Genomic DNA, 21,875 nt, shown 5'->3' with positions numbered 1-21,875 from the left:
AAATTATGAATGGTGTGGAGAAAGTGAAAGTGTTATTTACCCCTTCACATAAACACAAGAACCAGGGGCCACCCAATTAAATAATAGGCAGCAAGTTTAAAACAAACAAAAGGAAGTACTTTTTCACACAATGCACAGTTAACCTGTTCAACAACTTCCCCTGGCAACAAGTTCAAGTGAAAACTAAGTGGATTCAAAAGAGAATTAGATATATTTATGGAGGATAGTTCTATCAATGGCTATTAGCCAAGATGGTAAGGGATGCAACCCCTGTGCTGGGTGTCCCTAAGCCTTGGCTGCCAGATGCTGGGACTGGACAACAGAGGAGGGATCCTTGATAACTGCCCTGTTCTATTCATTCCCTTTGAAGCATCTGGCACTGGCCAGTGTTGGAAGACAGGATACCGGGCTAAATGGACTATTAGTCTGACCCAATATGGCCATTCTTACGTTCTTATTTACTGACAAGTGGGGCATGCAAGGTCCTACTGAAGGAACATACAGGCCTTTAAAGAGTTAGACATTACATATGTGTATGATTATCTCACACATACCCGGTAGGGTTCCATTATTCATAACAAATGCGTTATTCAATGGCTGGCACATAGGTTCTCTACTGTTATTGAGTGAATTGATGCTCCCTTTTGACAAATTCTCTTGTTTCACAGGAACAGATGGTGACAAAAATGCTGTTGGAGTCTTCTGGCCTTTTTCAGGCAACTGAAAGCTAAACTGCTTCTCTTTTTCCCAGCCAGCTAGTCTGCAGCTGATTAAGGAATGTGGTACATTTCCCTTATTCCTAGAAGTAATTAAACAGTTATCTGTAAATAACATTTCTGAGAAAAAGAGGTTACTTGCAACACAGAACACACAAATCAAGACAGAATCAAATTCAGTTACACTCCAATACATCCACCCTCACTGAAGTGTGGCATGCATATCAACTCCATTGAGAAGAATTTTCAGGATAACTAAAGTAAGACAAATATAAATAAATAAATAATAAAATAAAATAAAAGGATACCAGAGGATTAAGTTATCTGTGAAGTTTTAATATAAGCTAATGCAAGTAGGACCCAGGGATTAGGTTCTAGTACAGCATAGCAGATCAACAGAGGTTATACAATATTCCTCTGTATTTAGACTAGGAAATAACTGTTGGAACAGAGTCCATGACGTGCCAGCTATTGGTAAAGGTTGACTGTTTAATGGTGACCATTAAGGTGAGCAACATGGATGCGACTCAACTTTGATACTGTCTCTCCCTCTTTAAAAAAGGGAACGTTAGATATGTTCAAGGTCTGAAATTTAGAGTGTCAGGAATGGAAGAAGAAGAAGAAATAGCACAGTCAAAAGGGAAACCGTTAAGAGAATAATTTAGAGAGCTTACTCTATCCAAATGACCATGTTTTTACTCTCCCCTAGCTTAAGCGTTCCAAAGTTAGTCATTCTTGACACCTCCAGTCCTCCTTTGTCTCTCATTAAATTTTCATATGACTCATCCAAGTTCATTTCACTAGTGGCAGATAGTCTGTAAAAGTCATAATGACACTGTGTTGAATCAAAGTTATGTGGGTAGACTCAGGAAAATATAAAAATAAATATTACATTTAAAGATCCAAAAAACTTAAGTATTTTCCTCAGTGTTTGAGTATAGAAGTCCCAAAATGCTTTCTCAGCCATCTACCATGACCCCCGAGCTATCCAGTTACATTTACTAGGGGAAGCAATGATTTTAAAAAATATGTATGTATTACACCCACACAGCCTTTCTTTAGAGAGGTCAAAAATCTTGGATGTAGCCTGTAATGGCTTGGAACCAACCTACCCACCCTCAAAGGCCTGGTCCAACTCCCACTAAAGTATATGGGATGACACCTATTGACTTCACTGGGAGTTAAACCAGGCCCCAAAATCAGCAAACAGAGCAGTTTTTCCATGAGCAACTTCTTATGGTGCATTGCCAGGAGCAGCTTTAGAATCGGGTACAAAGTGAAATGACTGGGTTGGGACAATTCTCATAAGTTTCCTTCTTCTGCTGCTGGCTTCATGGGAGTCCCTTTATGTATGTCTACAACATTTTAAAGGTGACTGCTGAGGTCAGCCTAAACTTAAAAAAAAAAAAAAAAAAGTAACATGCAACCCACACCAAAATCAAAAATACCCCCACCTGCAGTTTCCCCATCAGTATCAGTGACTGCAACTCTGGCTATGTCTAAATTATCTGGCTATGTCTAAATTATCAGTAAAAATTACAGTTTCCACCCTCAGTATTACAAAGATGTTCAACTCATATTGAGGGAAATTTCAAAGCAGTAATGAAAAATACCTGAAATTACATATTCTGATTGAAATGAATTTTCTGTAGTTATCTAAGGCAACTGAAGAAAAAAAATCAGTGCAGCTTTTCTTTAATAAAAAAGTTTTTGTTTTTTAAATTGCACTCAACCCCCACTAGATGTCTCCCACTGCTGTGACAGTGGACAGATATTCATCCCTACCCTTTACGATACTGGGGAATATGCTAAAATTGGCAAGTAGAAGACAACCCATAAGCTCTATTTTTAAAAACAGATAATTAAAGCAGTAGTTTAGTACTATGGACTTCATCCAGAAATAAAAGAAATGACAAATTTAGAAAACAAAATAAGGAAGAATACAAATGAATTGCATGGTAGTACAGAATATCAAGAATATAAGCAGGAGTTTTAGGGACACCAAAACAGCTGTATAGTGTTGCTGTCACAAGTGACCGTTAGTAGGACATAGTGCTACGGGAAGCATTTCAAGGTGATGAACACAGTTCTGCAGCATGTCCCTATAAACCAATTTAAACTGAACCATGGTCATCAGAATGAACCTCCTACTAGGGCTCAATGAGGGTTTTTAAAAACAGGTTTAAAAAGTTGTGGGAGGATAAATCATGTTATTTCCTTTCCCTTCTAAAAAAAGAGTTATGTTTAACTTCAAACATGAGAAGTTACCCATTCTTGTCTGAGGGAGCCATGCAGAGTGCTCTCCAAATGTAACATGACTGGTTACTCTCCACAACCACCACATTGACCAGGTCATGTCTACGAGGTGAATAACCATCAGGAAGTCTCAGAGAATCCAGAATGAAAAATATACTGTCATCTACTACGCCAATTCTTCCACAAACACTGGAAATACGAACCTGTAACATTTACACAAGTCTTATTGCATGTCACATGCTTAATTGGCTTAGGTAGTAACTTTTAAAACAGTAGTTCTCAAACTTTTGTACTGGTGACCCCTTTCACATAGCAAGCCTCTGAGTGCGACACCCCTTTTAAATTAAAAACACTTTTAAAATATATTTAGCACCATTATAAGTGCTGGATGCAAAGCGGGGTTTGGGGTGGAGGCTGACAGCTCACGACCCCCCATGTAATAACCTCATAACCCCTGAGGGGTCCCGACCCCCAGTTTGAGAATCCCTGTTTTAAAACAATCATCACAGAATAGTATATGTATCAAATATGTTTATAATTGAAGAAAACTGAATCCTAGGCATTTCACAGAACGTCTACAGATTTAGTAGGCAATATTTCTATGAAAGAGGGTAAGGTAGTAATCACTACAGTGTTTCCTTAAATTTAAAAGTACCCAAACACAAGCAATTACATGTGCAGGGTAAAAATCATGCTTTAACCGTATGCTATAATACATTTATGGCTGGCTATTGAGCTTCAAGATACCATACCCATCGAAGAGTTCCCTCACCCTTCCATGGAAGTAATGGAAATGAGAGAACAGTAAAACCTAAAACTTTTCACCAGTTTGGTAAGCTGACAGTTTTATCTTTTAATTGGACACTCAACTGACTTAACACCTGTAAAGACTTATTTGTGGATATACTGGATATGTGGTGACTCAAGAAGGAATAGTAACATTTTCACTCACCAAAAAAGACAAGCGTCCTTTTATAACCCAGAGCGCTTGGAAGACTTTTAAAGCAAACATAATAATAAGCACAGCATTTGAATAATGATATTCATTAGTTCTGGATCAAGTGTAAGTGTAAGTATAGATGTTTGAATTATGAGCAAGTCTGTGTATGACAGGATGCTTTGGGTATTTCTCAACAAGTGGTTGGTAGCTAAAACCACAAAAGCCAACCAATAAAATCAACAAAATTCCCCACAACACATTTAAGATTCACCTCTCCCCCAACTTTGTTTTAGAAATAATCCCATATCAACTCATGAGCATTAGAATGAATTTAATTTTCTTTTATCTTTTAGCTGAATACTTGTCAAATACTTAAGCCTCTTCATTTTCAGTTTAAACCAAACCCCCCCCCCCAAACCTGTGTTTTACAAAAATTATTATTTGTTCCCCTGATTTTCACCCTACTTTTGTATCATTCAAAAATATAAAAAATAACTTGTTTTACTAGGAAAATACAATACATTGCATGAGATATATGTATTACGATAATACATTAGTCTGTGTGTATATGCAAAGCTGCCTGTTGAAGTAAGGTTCTGTATTAGTATGGAAGATACACACAATAAACAAACAGGCACCCACGCAAGCTCTGAAGTGCATGCACATCTGAACATAATGATAAATCTTACGCCTACCGTGTACACATTTCAAGCTGTTAGCAGATAATGGTTTCAACATTATTCAAAGTTTTATTTAGGGATTAGAGATGTATTGTTTTCTTAAACTCAAAGGTGGCATTGTGTTTTGAGTTCTGTTTTAGTTCTGCAGCAAACCACACTGAATTCCGTTCAAAGCATTAATCTACTGAATACTTCCCCCCCATCCTTACATCCACCAAAATAAATCCCGATATTTACCTAGAAAAATGAATAGTTTTTTGCACCGATTTTCAGTGGTTTTTGTTGTAGTAATAAACACCGATAAATTCCCGGGAAAAAATAAATACAATAAAAACTGAAAACAAAGGGCACTATCAATACTATAGTAGACCTACTAAGATAAGCAGACATTTTTCCTCCCACAGTACAGCGTGAATGTTCCTCTGCCAAATGCCAAGAGCAATATGCAAAATACATACTTTGTCCACTCGCTTATATCTCAGTGGCTTTACAGAAACTGCTTCACTGCTCCATGTTGTTGGGTTAATAAAATATTCAGCTTGCACCCAGTCACCTTTACAAGGTTCGAAGCCTACAAAAACAGTGACATTTTTGCAAGTTAAGTTGTCATAAAAAGACAGTTGTGTAACTTTGTGGAAGTGTGTAGTGTTTTTGCTATAAGAGGGCATTTTGATTTGACATAATTTAAGGAACTTTAAAGTTACCTGCTAAAATGTGTTAAAAGTATACTTATTACAGCACTATATATTGAGTGCTACACGTAACAGGAGATACAGAGAACTTCAGCACTTAATTTTAACTTTGTTTTATTTTTTGTGTCTACCAAAAATCAGGCCCTTGAGCTCCCACCCTGTTGCCTGATGGACTGTTGCAACAGGCTGAGACTTCACTGGGAGTGCACCAACTTTTTGACAGGGGAGGGGGGAATTTAATTCATAAGCTACACTTGCTAGGGATCAACCTTTGTCTTTAATACTTAACACAGATTGAGGAGTACCATTCTAAAGACACAAATGTTGGCCCTAATCTGGCAACAAGTTCTGCACAGGAAGCCACCTACATCTGTACAGAACTCCACTGAAGTCAGTACAGCTACATGGAGGCGCCAAGTGTCTACACAGGTGGCTTTGGATAGCCCACCCTACTTTGTGGAGAAACATTCACTGTTCAAGCTGTCATGTCAGCCAGCAGCATGAAGCCTATGCAGAGCTGTCCACACAGAGGATTTTAAAGCTTGTTTTAAAAAAAAAATAGCTACTGAATTTTACTAGGTGTCTGAAATAAGATTTTTTTTAAATGTTCATCGCAGTAAGCAATGAAGATTAATTAAAATGTAATTTAATTTTACAATTTAAAAGCTTTCAGATGGCTAGCAACAATGAAAAGATCTCTGAACAAACTGTGATCCAAAGAAAGTCACAACATTTGCTAATCACTGATAGGGGAGTTGTTTAAAGGCCAAAGCATCATCAACCTCAGGCTATGGCTACACTAGAGAGCTTGCAGCTGTGCCCCTGTATGCTGTCTAGTGTAGCTGCTCTAAAACAACGGAGGTGCGCTCTCCTGTCAGTTTAATTAATCCAGCCCCTGCACACACACACACACCCGCCCCTGCAAGCAGCGGTAGCTATGTTGGCAAGAGAAGCTCTCCCACTGACATAAGCATCAGTATGGACAACGTTAAGTCAACATAAATTATGTCGTTCAGGGGGGTGGCTATTTCACACCCCTAAATGACATAATTTATGTCGACTTAAGCTGTCGTGTAGCCATAGCTTCACATACTTAATACTTTTACTTGTGTTACAGCTTTACTACTAGTCAACAGTAAACTTCAGGAGTCACACAGTGATAAAACAAAGATGAACAGACTTTGGACTACAACTTATGTATTGTAAATCTGGCTAAATTTTAGCCACAAATTAAAAAAATAAAATAATCCTAATTATTAGATATACATTATTTTAAAAGTTTAAGTTACAGGAGTGCAAAATAGCACCTGAAAGAGATACATCTCTACCCCGATATAACGTGACCCAATATAACATGAATTCGGATATAACGCGGTAAAGCAGCGCTCCAGGGGGGCGGGGCTGCGCGCTCTGGCGGATCAAAGCAAGTTCGACGTAACGCGGTTTCACCTATAACACGGTAAGATTTTTTGGCTCCCGAGGACAGCGTTATATCAGGGTAGAGGTGTAGATTCTACATTGAATGCAATAATTATGAAATCACACAGCTGCATTCCCTCAGGAAGGGGCCTTTTACAGCAAGTTTCAGCCTGTAGCAACATTTTTTTTTTTTGGATAAGTGTAAAACCCTGCCTGAAAATAGGGTTTTAAAATGAAATGTGTGGGACACTCTGTACCAGAGTTAGGAGTCAATCCTTTTTATATACTAACATGTTTATTTTCAAAGACGTATTAAATTTCACTAATTTCTCTATATTTAAAATGAGAAAGGGTGGGCTATACCTACTGTGAGAAGAAATTACCTCTCACATAAAGAAAGCCTACTTTCAATTAAAGTGATTTAGAGCTCAGTTTACAACACTCACAAATATGAAAAAAAATAGCTGTCTTCATCCCAGTTATTACTTTTACTCTAATACGGATTATCTGCTATTTGAAATATAAATTCTTGTAACGTGCACTAGACACTTAACACACAAGACTTTCGAGACCATTAAAATGGCTATCAAGATTTTTTTTCCAAGTCATACCTTCACAAACCCGGTCCATGGAGAAAGAAGTTGTCCTATTAATATAGCCACCATCTTCAGTAAGAGATGTAATATTGCCAGTTAACATTTTAGTTTTTAATTCAGAAGAGTCGTAAGTAGGACTGCTATAGTTTTCCCATTTGTCTGAGACAGCTTCTACCTAAAGTGTGCAAAAATACAATATTCCCATAGCTGATATTTCTACTTCACAAATGATTAGGTTGGCAGCAAAGTTAAAAATACACTCAAGATGCCCCATGTGATGTACCAGATTTCAAGTATTTTAAACTACATTTTATAGCCAACCAAAACCACTATTTACAGGATTATATACCCGTTTTAGTTGTCAAAAAACTCATGCCTCCCCCCACCACAAAAGATTAAAAATACTATAAAAACAAAAGGAATCACTAGCAGTAACAATGATATAAAGGTGGTAAGGAACTTCACTGTCACAAACTTTTGTTTCAACTAGTTGCACCAGTGCGGATATTTATTATTATTGTTCATTAATCTATCAACTCTTTAATCTGCTTGCCCATCTCACTTTAAAATCAAGGCAGTATCTTACAGGGTCTCCTGGCAGGTTGGGAGAGAATTTGTTTTCAAACATTTACTAATTTTGTGCAAAAAATGACTGAAGCTAAAGCGTTTCCCATTCTGCGAATTAGCAAACTCAAGAATTCTTACCATTTGTCATCACTTTATACACTATAAAAAAAAAATGTAAAGGACTTTCAAGTGACAATTGGTAATTTTAAATTCATGGAGTTTTTTACCCCCATTCTTTTAAAATGTACTCTTTCGTTTTATTAGGCAGGGAAACAGCTCCAGGCTGGTGTTTGCAAAATGTCAGCCTGAGAAGGGTCATGTAAATACAACCAGTTTCCTGATGTGCTAGAAGAAAGGAGCAGATACCATAGGCTCCTTAGCTGCCTGACCCATGGAAGCAGTAATGATTCCTTAATTATTTGGGAAGCTTAGGGCAGAGTTAGGAATCGCTGGCCTGAGAGAAATTCTCCCTACAAGGGCTAAGCAGCAGCAGCAGCAGCTTTAAGAACAATGCTCTTGCTTCCAAGGAGTCACTGTTGTCACTAGACCAAAGTCCCCACCACACAACTCACTGATATATCAGGAGAGTTCCTTCATCCCACAAGAATTCCCCCCTCTCTTCAAGGAGGCCTCCAGCACTCATAAGCCCCCTTCTCACCTCAAGAGTAATAGTTACTGAGGTCACTGTCCAAAAGCCCCTTACACCTCCAAGCAGCAGTTGGTGCTAGACTCTCACAATAAACTGTGTCTGGGTATATATGAGGAAACTGCACAGTGTAGGAGAAATTGGTCAGAGCAAGCAAAAGGACTAGATGGGGGAAAATACTCAAGCAGGTATTGTGGAAGTAAAGAGATATGGGATTACTTTAAGGAAAGCAAAATTAAATATATTTTATTATTAAACAGTGATATAATAAAAACTCACATATGTAATAAATATCCCATCACACAGTTTTCTTTTAAAGTGAATAAAAGGGAATGCAGGTAGACTTTGATCATGTTCAGGCACTGCTGGGTTATCACCAATTTGGGGCACAGGAACTAACAGGATCTGTAAACAAACTTTATTGTTTTACTTAGAAATGAGCATGTAGAGGAGGGTTGGAACACTGGAGAAAGCATGCAGGTTTCAAGACAAAAAAATCAGTTTTCATTTTCTGAAGGGTTACAGGATCATAACCATCTAAAAAGCTATTTACATAAAAATTATATGACTTGACAGTGTCCCTTTAAAAGGCTGATCGTGGCTTAGTGGGAGCACCAAAGAGGCCTTAAATTTTCAGCAACTGCACATCCCAGGAGGTGAAGCGTGCAGAGACAACAAGCTCAAAGACCCAGCAGAAGAGTTTAGTGCATCACAGAAATTAGTCAAAGGACAGGCTTTGACAGGTCGTAGGAGCCTCTTGAATCCTCTCACAGAAGGGAAAAAAGAAGATAGTGCTGCAATCCAAAGTCTGTCCAAAAGGATTTAAAAAGGAGATAAAATATTGGAGGAAATCTTTAAGGCCAACCTCTTGTCAAACTACAAACAAGCAGTATAAATGAGAGGAAAATTAGACTCTTGCTACCATCGCAGTCAGTACTGTATTTGTTCAGTGGTAAGGCAGAGGATTTCATCTTTGTTAAACCAACATCTTTCAAAAGCATCGCATTCACTAGAGATCATCAAAAATTTAAGCTCATAAACTCACTATCACTCTTACAGTCACTAATTTCTCTCTCCCAAATCAAAACCAAAACTGTGAGAAGTAGAAAAGGAATAATCTAGACTGTTGTGGAAACAAAACAAGCAGAAAATAAAGTGTAAGACAAGAAGAAATTTGATTTTGGTAGTGTTTCCACAGTTAATTCCACATTAGGATAATAAGTGTTTTTGAAGAGAAAGGGAAAGAAAAATGCATAACTTGAAGAAAGGAAAAAAAAGGGGGGTGGGGGGATACTGCCATGCCCTACAATAGCAGAACTTGTACCATATCGGTATGTGTGTGTAGATATGGGTTTAAGCTATGTTTCCATATCCACATTTCTGACAAATATTAGTTTTATATAGGTTAAACTCTGAGGGGGAGATTCTGTGCTGCACCTCCAAGAGACAAAGCACAGAACTTGTAGTCCTGGGGAAGAAAAGGCAAAGGTGTCTTTAAGACATTTTCTTGGTTCCAGGCTGCTTCATGGCCCCAGAATAATTTAGGCAGTCCAGGGAGATACTTTAACCATCCCTGGCAGCCTATGGATGGTTCCATCTCCCCATCTCCTCTTGGAGGCAGCCAGCACTGGGGCTTGTGATGCATCCAATACAGGCCTGTTTATGGTAGCCCTATGCCATGTCTGTGCCAGGGAAATTCTTCTCTGATTTGTTGCAGGGCCTTTACAGCCCCGGTATGAATTGCAGTATCCCAGCAAACATTCAGAGTTGTCAGGCTGGTGCAAAATGGAGTTAGGAATTTATTTATTTATTATTTATGATTATTTATTTATTTTTTATTATTATTAGGAGATTGGCAGACCTCAAACCCTTACTTATTACACTTTTTGTAAGTATGTATGCCAATATGCATCTGAGAAGCCCTTAGTCAGCAGCATTATTTTATTGGATGAACATTTGCAGGACTTTCCTTTAGTTTTCACTTAGAGAAATCCATTTAGTCAAACTAATACAGTAACTCCTCACTTAAAGTATCAGAGGGGTAGCCATGTTAGTCTGGAACTGTAAAAAGCAACAGAGAGTCCTGTGGCACCTTTAAGACTAACTGGTTAGTCTCACAGGACTCTGTTGCTCCTCACTTAAAGTCATCCCAGTTAACATTGTTTCGTTGCTGATCAATTAGGGAACATGCTTGTTTAAAGTTGTGCAATGTTCCCTTCTAACGTCGTTTGGCAGCTGCCTGCCTTATACACTGCTTGCAGGAAAAGCTGTCCATTGCAGCTAGCTGGTGGGGGCTTGTAACCAGGGTGGACTGGCAGCCCCCCACTCCCCTAAGTTCCCAGCAGGCTATCAATTGCTGGCAGTTCAGCTGTCCCTCCCCGCACTGCCATGTGCTGCTCCTGCCCTCTGCCTTGCAGCTGCTCCCAGAGACTCTTGCTTGCTGTGCAGGGGGGGAAGGGTGGGGCGCTAATGTCAGGGTGTCCCCTCCCCCCGCTCCTGCACCCCGCTTATCCCTTCTCCATATAGAGCAGGGAGGAGACACGGACGGAGAGAGACAGGGAGAGCTTGGGGCATCAGCTGCTGTCTCAACTTCCTGATCCACTTAAAAGACAATGCACTTCAGAGTGGGTCAGCTTACTTAAAGGGGCAGTGTGCATCTCTCTCCCACAAACAAGATGTGTGTCTGTCTCTATCTGCTATGCTGTCTCCCCTCCCTTGTGTTCGTGTTGCCTTGTGTGAGAGGCTACATTAACAACAATGTGTTAACCCTTGAGGGCTCAGCTGAGTGCTAGTTCATCATTTAGCAGCAAGGCATTCCCTGGGAAATATCCCTCCCTCTTCCATCCGCTAACTTCACCACCTCAACCAAGCTTCACAATCATCATAGCTGTGAACAGTATTAAACTGTTTGTTTAAAACGTATACTGTGTGTATATCTATATAATATATAGTTTTTTGTCTGGTGAAAAATTTCCCTGGAACCTAGCCCCCCCCCCCATTTACATTAATTCTTATGAGGAAATTGGATTCACTTAACATCGTTTCGCTTAAAGTCGCATTTTTCAGGAACATAACTACAACGTTAAGCGAGGAGTTACTGTACTAAGGCGGTAAGATAGTATTTATTGCACTGAGAGCTAAAAAATACAGAAAAGGAGGTATTTTCAAAAGCAATTAGTGTTAGTCAACTCTACCACTGGAATTAATGGCCATTGACTTAAATGGGAGAAGAGTCTGGCCAACGCCATGTACTTTTCAAAATATCATCCTAAACACATACCAAATATGACATTTTCAGGCAAGCAACTGCTGTAGTTTCTATAGGGATTCTATACAATCATAAAGAGTATTTCTCTCATGGAACACCACCTCGTATTAAGATGGCATACCCACTATGAAAAATAATTTGGGAATTAGAAAGTGAGTCTGAACATACAATGAGGGTTAAAGAATGTTAAGTGGTATGATCTCAGAACATATGCTGCAATCAAATGGTAGTTCAGAAGGTCCATAAGAGTCACAGAAAAGGCTCGTCCCAAGCTTCAAGGGTGGGGATTCACTACCACAGTGCAATACACCCTCCACAAAACAACTATGACTGGAAATCCATCCTAAGTTACTGCTGGCAACTGATCAAAATTTCCTGCTAGTGTTGCAGAGTAGGGTGGGTTTACATATGAAAGAAAGGCATTTAGAGGCAGGTACCTTGTATGAATCACCTTTTCATGTTCTGTATGTATATATTAGAGTTACCATATTTCCACAATCAAAAAAAGAGAGCACGGGGGGGGGGAGCCCTGCCCTAGCCCCGCCCCCAGCCACTCCCTCCCACTTGCCACCCTGACTGCCCCCCTCAGAACCCCAACCCCCCTGCTTCTTGTCCCCTGACTGCCCCCTGCTGAGAACCCCTCACCCTAACTGCCCCCCTAGGACCCTATCTGTCCCCTGACTGCCCCAACCCTTATCCACTCGTATGGATGGCAGGGTTGTAGAAGTTTTGGTGGTGCCCAGAACCCCCCCGCACCTAAGGCTCTGGGAGGGGGGTTGGGTGGGGGGGAGGTGGTCTGGGGTGCAGGTCCTGGGCTGGGGATTAGGGTGCTGGGTGCAGGCTCCGGGCTGGGGCAGGGGGTGGGTATGCAGGAGGGGGCGAGGGGTGCAGGCTCTGGGATGGAGTTTGGGGGGGGGGACGCGGTGCAAAGGGAGGGGGTGCAGACTTTGGCAGGGAGTTTGAGGGCAGGAGGGGGTGTGTGGGAAGGGGGGAGGGGGTTTGGGAGGGAGTTTGGGAATAGGAGGGGATGCAGGGGTGAGGGCTGTGGGTCTGAGGATGAGGGGTTCATGATGCAGGAGGAGGCTCAGGGCTGGGGCAGAGGATTAGGGTGCGGGGGGGGATGAGGGCTGGGGCTGAGGTGTTTGGGGCATTGGAGAGGCTCAGGGCTAGGATGGAAGGGCAGGGTAAGGGCAGCCAGTCTTCCCATTAGTGGATGGGGACGCTAGGACCCGGGGGCAGCAGACAGCAGTTGCTGCTGGCTCTGGCAGTACAAGCAGGCAAGGGAGAGGCAGTCAGGGAGAGGGGGACGCGCAGGGGTGGTGGCAGGTGGAGGCCGGGGACCCATCCAACCCTCCCCCGCTCCCTGACTGCCCCCCCCCAGACTTCCCTTACCGTTCTGGCTCCACATGTAGGCAAAACACGCTGCCCGGTGGGTCGGTTTGTGTGTTACACAGGGCTGCAGACAGAGGGAGGGGGGGAGCAGGGGAGGGCTCTGACTGCTGGAGGCCAATGGGAGCGGCTCAATCAGCCCAGCCGCCCAATCAGCAGCCGCACTCTGTATGGAAGGGAGGGAGGGAGGGAGGCGAGGGAGAAAAAAAACCCTGGACATTTTAACCTTGTTACCAATTCCTCCCGGACGGCTATTTAGAGATGCAAAAGCCGGACATGTCCGGGGAAATACGGACGGATGGTAACCCTATATATATATATATATATATATATATATATCCTTACTATATGTACCATTCTATGCATCTGAAGAAGTGGGCTGTAGCCCATGAAAGCTTATGCTCAAATAAATGTGTTAGTCTCTAAGGTGCCATAAGTACTTCTGTTCTTCTTGAGATACTATAGGTCAGGGGTCAGCAACCTTTCAGAAGTGGTGTGCAGAGTCTTCCTTTATTCACTCTAATTTAAGGTTTCGCGTGCCAGTCATACATTTGAATGTTTTTAGAAGGTCTCTTTCCATAAGTCTATAATATATAACTAAACTATTGTTGTATGTAAAGTAAATAAGGTTTTTAAAATGTTTAAGAAGCTTCATTTAAAATTAAATTAAAATGCAGAGTCCCCCGGACCGGTGGCCAGGAACCGGCAGTGTGAGTGCCACTGAAAATCAGCTCGCATGCCGCCTTCGGAACGCGTGCCATAGGTTGCCTACCCCTGCTATAGGTACTCAGTAACTGGTCACTGGAATGTTTACTGTGTGTACATATGTGTTTAATTTAATAGCAAGGCTGTTAAGAAATTAGGAGGAAGGCAACACAGCGGCCCTGGATAAGTAACCTGGTGAACATCTCAAGGGGGCTAAGAAACAATGTGTGAAATATTAAGCTGAGAAGGCACTACTTACAGGTGCCAGCTGAGTTACAAGATTTTTTTTTTAAACCAAGCTTTGGAACAGATTAAAAGGATACTAAACAGTTAAAAAAAAAAAAAAAAGTACTTTTAGAGGGTGGGAGTGGTGTCAGTGAGCTGTTCACAGAAGAACAAAACAGGTTGGCACGGAAAGACCCAGGCAGGCCCGATGAAGGAGGCCTGAAGCAGTCAGGCCTTACAAAGCTCTAGGGCAGGGGTTCTCAACCTTTTTCTCTCTGAATCCCCCCTCGAAATGCTATAAAAACTCCAAGGGGGGAAGGGGGGCTCAGGCCTTTGACACAGACATAGTTTGACTTCGATTTGGGGGGTGGGGGGCAGGGGCCAGCAGGGCTCGAGCCACCTCTGCATGGCGGGGGTCCAGGAGGGAGTGCCACCTCCAGCCCCTGACTCACCTCAGCAGGCCACCCAGCCTATCTGGGTTGGGATAGGGTGCAACCAAAAATTAAAAACTCAAAGGCGTGGGGGGCTTAGCTCAAAAAGTTTGAACACAGCTTAGGGAGCAGGGAGGGAGTAGCTAGGGGCTGTGTGCAGACAAGGGGTAGCTCAAGGTACAGGGAGGGGGTAGCTGGGGCTGTTTGCACACAGAGGGTGGCTAGGGCTGTGTGTGGCCAGGGGGTAGCTCAGGGTACAGGAAGTGGGTAGCTGGGGCTGTGTGTGGGCAGGGGGTAGCTCAGGGTGCAGAGAGGGTGTAACCTCAGGGTCTAGGGAGAGGGGCTGTGTGCTGGGAGGACTCCCCTGCAGTCCCTGTTCCTGGAGGGGTCTGCCAGCCATGGAGCCAGGCAGCTCTTACCAGCTGCCTCTGGGGGAGCAAAGGGGGCTGGGAGCTGAAGAACAGCTTCAACCCGGGGCACCAGCAGGATACGAGGGAATGCTGCTGTTCCTTGCTCCATGGCACCAGCCAGAGCAGCAGCTGCCCTGCACTGCCTCCGACCTGGCCAGGGGGCAAGGAGAGAAAATGGGGGGGGGGGTGAGGGAGAGAAGGGAGAGGTGTGGAACTGCCCCCGGGACTGCCATGCTCTTGCTCTGCAGTTTGGGGAGGAGAGGAAAAGCCCTCCATGTGCGCATGGGCTCAGAGCTTCTGCCCCACAGGGAGCACCAAGGCTTGGGGCTTCGGTCCCACGCCTCCCGGCTTCAGCCCTGCAGTGTGCACCGAGGATCGGGGCTTCAGCCCCACACCTTCCAGCTTCAGCCCCATGGGGGGCGCTGGGGCTTGGGCTCTGGGTTTCAGCCATGGAGGCCCACAGCCCCCCTGAAAGGGCTCATGGGCCCCCTGTTGAGAACTCTGCTTTAGGGAATAGTAAGTCTTAGGGAAGATAGATATGAGTATAGACAAGGGGTTCTTAAACTTCATTGCACCACGACCCCCTTCTGACAATAAAAATTACTATATGACCCCAGGACTGAACCCCATTGCCCTGGGCGTGGGGGGGGGGCAGCGAGGGTTCCAAAGCCTGGTGGGGCCAAAACTGAAGCCCAAAGGCTACTGCCCCAGGCTTTGACCCCAGGTGGTTGGGCTTGGGCTTTGGTCTTGGACGCTGCAAATCTAATGCCAGCCCTGGCAACCCCATTAAAACAGGGTCCTGACCCACTTTGGGGTCCCGATGCATAGTTTGAGAACCACCGGTATAGACGATTTTATTGTTTTAATCCGCTCTCTTATGTTGTGCTGTGTGCCTCCTGTTGAGATTAAACAGCATTTTAAGAAAGCTTTCTGGTCACTGGTCATAGCTCCAGAAGGGAAGCTATGGGTGCTAAGCCCAGTCACACATGTAGAGTAATCAGGGTTGATATACAAGGGGCTGTAGCCCAAGACTCAGTCTAAGAATGGGGAAAATCAGGGGATTCCATCCTAGGACAGGTGAATGAAAGAAGCCTAACACCTTGGGGAGAGGCACCCTCAGAGAGGAGTCAAAGGTGCAACTACATCCATAACCATTACAAGCATTCAGATGCTAAGGTATGGTAGGCCATAAGAGTACATGGATATATATCAGATACCACTGTGCAGTAGCTATTGCACAATACACTGCTCTACAGCCAAAATGCTTCTGAAATAAATGTAGTCAAACTTTACTAATTCTGGGTCACTGAGAAAGAAAATGATGCTTAAAATTGTTGATTGGCTCTAGTTTTCAAGATATGCTATTGGGTCAGTATATACGACTTTGACTTGGGAATGGCGAAGGATAAGTGAGTTATAAAGGGAAGGGATCTCAATTAAACCAGAAATGACTAAAATACATCTTTGACTGGATCTATGACTATATCTATGACCGGGTTTGGACAGTACTTGCTTTTTAGGCAAAACAATGAATGATGCAATCTGAAGCTGGTATTGCGTCATACATGATATGAATTGCATCATGTTATTCCTAGAAGTCATGGATGATGCAATCATAACAAAGTTTACATCACTCTGCTGAACAAATTGCCCTATATCAGCTCTAGAAATCATACAGTGTCGTGCTCCCTTATTTGTCAGTGTTTGATTTTGCAAAGGGACACATTTCTGTTTAGCCAAAGTGAGCAGAGATGCCTCGTACTTGTGTGAATAGGGCAGATAACTTCTGCTATGTTTGTGGTGAAGTGACTTTTGCATCACAAAAGCGCAGTATAACCACTAAGGTTAAGAAAGCCTATCACCTTTATTTTGGCTACAAAATTGGAGATCAGGACAAGAGGTGGGCCCCACACATATGCTGCAACACTTGTGTAACAAATCTTCGCCAGTGGTTGAACAGGAAAAGGAAATCTATGCCTTTTGCAGTGCCAATGATTTGGAGAGAGCCAACAGATCATACCAGCAATTGTTACTTCTGCATGGTGCCTCCAGTTGGGAAAGGTGTGTCAAAGAAAAAAAAGTGGACTGTGCATTATCCAAACATTCCATCAGCTATACTCCCAGTACCCCACGGAGAAGGACTGCCGGTTCCTGATGCACCAGAATCATTCTCACTTGAGTCAGATGAGGAAGAGGAAGAGGATGAAACTTCTGGTCCTGAACCATCAATGTCACAGGACCCACATTTTCTCCCATCCTCCTCCTCTGAACCACACCTCATAACACAAGGTGAACTGAATGACCTTGTCAGGGATTTGGAACTACTCAAGAGTAAGGCAGAGCTGTTGGGCTCCAGACTACAGCAGTGGAATCTCCTGGCAGGTAATGTTAGGGTTTCCATGTTCCGTGACCGTCAAAAGGATCTTGTCCCATTCTTCTTCATGGAAGGTGATCTTGTAGCCTGCAACAACATCGATAGTGTGATGGCAGCCCTCAACATCGTTCACAATCCAGATGAGTGGAGACTGTTCATTGATTCATCGAAGACGAGTCTTAAAGCTGTTTTACTGCATAATGGCAATGTTTTGCCATCAATTCTAGTTGGTCATGCAGTCCATATGAAGGAAACCTATGACAACATGAAACAACTTTTGAGGTGCATAAACTATGACCAACATCAGTGGCAGCTTTGTGACGATTTGAAGGTTGTTGCTCTCTTGCTTGGTCTGCAGACTGGATACACAAAGTACTGCTGTTTTCTCTGCGAATGGGATAGTCGTGCAAGAGATTCCCACTACATCAAGAAAGATTGGCCACTCCGACAGTCATTGGAGCCTGGGAGGAAAAGTGTTCGGCATCCACCACTTGTTGAATCAAGGAAGATTTTGTTACCACCTTTACACATCAAGCTGGGTCTGATGAAGAACTTTGTCAAGGCCATTGACAAAACACAAGCAGCTTTCAAGTACCTCCGTGGAAAATTTCCAAGGTTAAGTGAAGCTAAGATAAAGGAAGGTGTCTTTGTTGGTCCTCAGATTCGTGAACTTCTTCGACATGATGCATTTGACCATGCACTGCATGGCAAGGAAAAGACGGCATGGAAAGCCTTCCAGTTAGTGGTAATAAATTTTCTCGGAAACAACAAGGCAGACAACTACAGGTTGTTGGTGGAAAACCTCCTCAAGGCATACAAAAACCTTGGTTGCAACATGTCACTAAAGATACATTTTTTGCACTCTCATCTAGATTTTTTTCCATCGAACTGCAGAGCAGTGAGCGATGAGCACGGCGAGCGATTTCACCAGGACATTGTAACAATGGAGAAACACTATCAGGGCAAATGGAGCCCATCAATGCTTGCAGACTATTGCTGGACAGTGACAAGAGATGCTCCATTTAATGAATACAAGAGACAAACCAAGAAGCGCTGAGTAGACACCGAATAGGACTAAACTTCGTACATAATAGTTTTTTGCCTTTTGTTTCATAATAAATTTTATTTATAGAACCCTTTTGCTGATTTTTAAAGTGTTACATAAACAGGACAGGTGAAATATTATCATGTAAAGCAACCATAAACACATGAAAAGACCTAGGTTTACAATTTATGATTAAAACTCTACTATCTACACAATAGACAGACATAAAATGTAAAAACTTAAATATCTTAGAAACAGTAGCCAATCAGTTGTTTTAATTGTCATATTTGAATTCAGCACATCAAAATATATAATAAATAGCACATTTTATCTCTGAAGCAGACGACTTCTCAAAAATTGTAGACCAGTGATATTTAAGTTTTCTTCTTACACATTTTTATATAGGAAGGTAAAGATATTCTTATGAATACATTTACAGTTATATGAATTGACAAGTACCAATACACTTTTCAACCTTAAAGAAACATTAGGTAATTTAAATTATTAACAATACCCAGGTCTGAATAAGGTATGAGTGCCTCAGGGTTTATTTTATATCAATTGGGATTAGTTCCTAATCCAATTTGCTTTCACCTTATTTCAGTTTGTGTCACTCATTTTTGGAGAAGGTGAGGAACAATACAATTTGAAAAGAAATGGAATACTGATCCAACTCTCATAAGATAAAGGGAAGATACATGTTCCTATTCTGCTCCATGGGGAAACTTATACTTAAACTGTTTTGTCATCTATAATTTCTAAAATCTCAATAATCTTTAATTATCTTATTTTACTTACATTTTAGTTACTCTGATAAACAGTGTAATGGGACAAGACAATAAGATATTAAAAATAAACCAATAGCAAGTAAAAGTAACATTTTCCTATCAGTAAGATGATTCCTATACAGTTGCTATATTTCTAAATTAGAATCCCACATCAAAATCCATAAATCCCATGCCCATTTGCAAAATCAGGGCCATCTATATATGTATTATCCTACAGCACATGGAAATCAAGGACCCAATCCTGCAAACACAAAAACGCTTCTTAGAATTTCTCACATAAATAATGATTGCAGGATCAGGTCCTAATCTTCTATATCAGTAGGGCCCTACCAAATTCACAGTCCCTTTTGGTCAATTTCACGGTCATAGAATTTTAAAAAATCATAAATATCATTATTTCAGCTATTTAAATCTGAAATTTTACAGTGTAATTGTAGGGGTCCTGACCCAAAAAGGAGTTGGGGGGGGGGTCACAAGGTTATTGTAGGGGGAGTTGTGGTACTGCTACCCTTACTTTTACGCTGCTGCTGGAGGCAACGCTGCCTTCAGAGCTGGATGCCCAGCTAACAGCCACCCTCTCTAGCTGCCCAGCTCTGAAGGCAGTGAAGAAGTAAGGGTGGCAATACTGAAACGCCCCTAAAATAACCTCGTGACCCCCAACTCCCTTTTTTGGGTCAGGACCCCCCCCCCCCCCCCCATTTGAGAAACGCTGGTCTCACCCATGAAATCTGTATAGCATACGATAAAAGCTCACAAAAGACCATATTTCACAGGGGGGGGGGGGGGGAAGACCATATTTCACAGGCCATGATGCGTTTTTCATAGCTGTGAATTTGGTAAGGCCCTATCAGAAACAGGGAATTCATTTGGGGTGTCCAAGGCACTGAAATTAAAAAAAAATTATGAGGCTTAGTGTTCTACATATTGTCCAGCTATCATTTCAACGAAATGTATCCTTTTCTCTTCTCCCTGACATTTTGGGCATTCCCTACCCCGCCCATCCCTTCAATGGGAAAAAGGGTTAAATGAATAATTTGGATGCAAGTTTGGTAGTGTGGGACCCCAATAATTAAATGCACTGTGACAAGTAAACCTGACCATAGTAATACAAACAACTACTTCAGAAATCATCCAGACAGAAAAATCTTTAGAGAAGTTTCCTTACAAAGGCAGTTCATAATACAAAATGCTAGACCAATTGCACTACTCATTCATGTCTTACCCTGATCGCCTTCAATCCATTAGATGTTTTATCCTCTTCAACAATAGCGATGACTTTCTGGCCAACGTTCAGTGGCACACCACTCATCACAGCATCACTTGTGAAGCAAATCAAGTCATCAATCATCCCATAATCATGGCAAAATCTTGTCACTACTCCTTGTACGGTTTTTAACTCTTTATCATCTGAAAGGGGGAAAATATGTTTAGATGCTTATATAAAAACAAAACTATTTTTTCCATGAAAATGTATAACTGTGGTAGTTATCATAAATGCCATGTAATGGAAACAATTCTCAACTGTGTTTGCAACCAAAATATTGCCACACTGAACCTGAGAAATTTATTTTCAAAGTTTAAGTTGCGAGGAATGTGAACAGTAAGCAATCAGCATAAATGATATATAAAACTGGATTCTGAAAAATAGTTCTAATAATTTAAGACAGTAGCTCTCAACCTTTCCAGTTTACTGTTCCCCATTCAGGAGTCTGATTTGTCTTGCATACCCCCAAGTTTCACCTCACTTAAAAATTACTTGCTTACAAAATCAGACATAAAAATATAAAAGTGCCACGGCACACTATTATGAAAAAATTGCTTACTTTATCAATTTTACCATAAATTATAAAATAAATTAATTGAAATATAAATATTGTACTTAGATTTCAGTCTATAGTTTATACTACTCTATATACAAATCACTGTCTGTATGAAATTTTATTTTGTAATGATTTTTCTAGCGCTTTTTATGTAGCTTATTGTAAAACTAGGCAAATATCTAGATGAGTTGATGTACCTCCTAGAATACCTCTGTGTACACACGTACCCCTGGTTGAGAACCACTGATCTAAGGTACTGCTGTAGGTCAGCAAATTTGTTTAAGATAAGGGCTGAGATTTTGTGCTACACCTCTGGAAATACAAACAGTCCTAGTGGTTTTACATTTTGAAAACCAACAGGGAGGTGGGAGGGGGGGGAAGGGAGGGAAAGGAAAAATTGCACTTTTTTGGCTGTCACCATCCTTGTGAGTTTACTCAACTGCATTGTGCTACTGTTTGAGACTTAGAAAGTGAAACTGACTAGAAATAAAAGTTAAATTGATGGTCAATTGCTCTTGGCCATTTTCACTGGCCAAGAGCAATAAATCTCAATTCATGTCTCAAACAAATTTGATAACCTGTTACTAACAACACCTTAAATTATTAAAGCTACAGTATTTTAAGAATCCCAAGTTACGTATCTATGGTTTTTGCTTGCTTTCTGCATTACACTAATTTTAGACACTGAAAACAAATTTCTTAGTGCTGCATGTTTTAGTAAGCCACCTTCGTGCCCACCCTATTCGGTGCTTATCTGGAGACCCATATGGCCCAATTGTTATTTAGGAAGCCTGAGGAGCAGCTCTAAGTCAATACAGGCTCCCCAGGGCTGCCTATGCTTCTGCTGCACATCAGAATTGCTATAGCCCCAAACCCCACCTACGCAGGTACATTCCAGGCCAGGGAAT

General features: G+C 41.8%; 1 protein-coding gene across 10 annotated transcripts in view; it reads right to left on the bottom strand.

Moving 5' to 3' along the window:
• Nucleotides 1–21,875, bottom strand: part of MOV10L1 (Mov10 like RNA helicase 1) — a 75,184-nt gene that overhangs the window by 49,710 nt on the left and 3,599 nt on the right. For 6 of the 10 annotated variants that reach the window (XM_065555048.1, XM_065555077.1, XM_065555053.1 and 3 more), the window contains exons 2-8: nucleotides 20,370–20,554; nucleotides 8,792–8,917; nucleotides 7,315–7,474; nucleotides 5,051–5,163; nucleotides 2,985–3,175; nucleotides 1,391–1,531; nucleotides 555–799 (exon numbers count right to left, since the gene is read on the bottom strand). In XM_065555048.1, coding sequence (XP_065411120.1) covers nucleotides 555–799; nucleotides 1,391–1,531; nucleotides 2,985–3,175; nucleotides 5,051–5,163; nucleotides 7,315–7,474; nucleotides 8,792–8,917; nucleotides 20,370–20,495 — 1,102 coding nt within the window. In that variant the 5' untranslated portion in view covers nucleotides 20,496–20,554. The remainder of the gene's footprint in view (nucleotides 1–554; nucleotides 800–1,390; nucleotides 1,532–2,984; nucleotides 3,176–5,050; nucleotides 5,164–7,314; nucleotides 7,475–8,791; nucleotides 8,918–20,369; nucleotides 20,555–21,875) is intronic. The other 4 variants (XM_042844239.2, XM_005286102.5, XM_065555044.1 and 1 more) reach the window with 1 other exon arrangement.

The sequence above is a fragment of the Chrysemys picta genome, chromosome 1 (assembly GCF_011386835.1).
Source record: "Chrysemys picta bellii isolate R12L10 chromosome 1, ASM1138683v2, whole genome shotgun sequence".
NCBI lineage: Eukaryota > Metazoa > Chordata > Testudines > Emydidae > Chrysemys > Chrysemys picta.
Note: the sequence above shows the minus strand (reverse complement) of the source record. Positions and strands in the feature narration are given on the sequence as shown.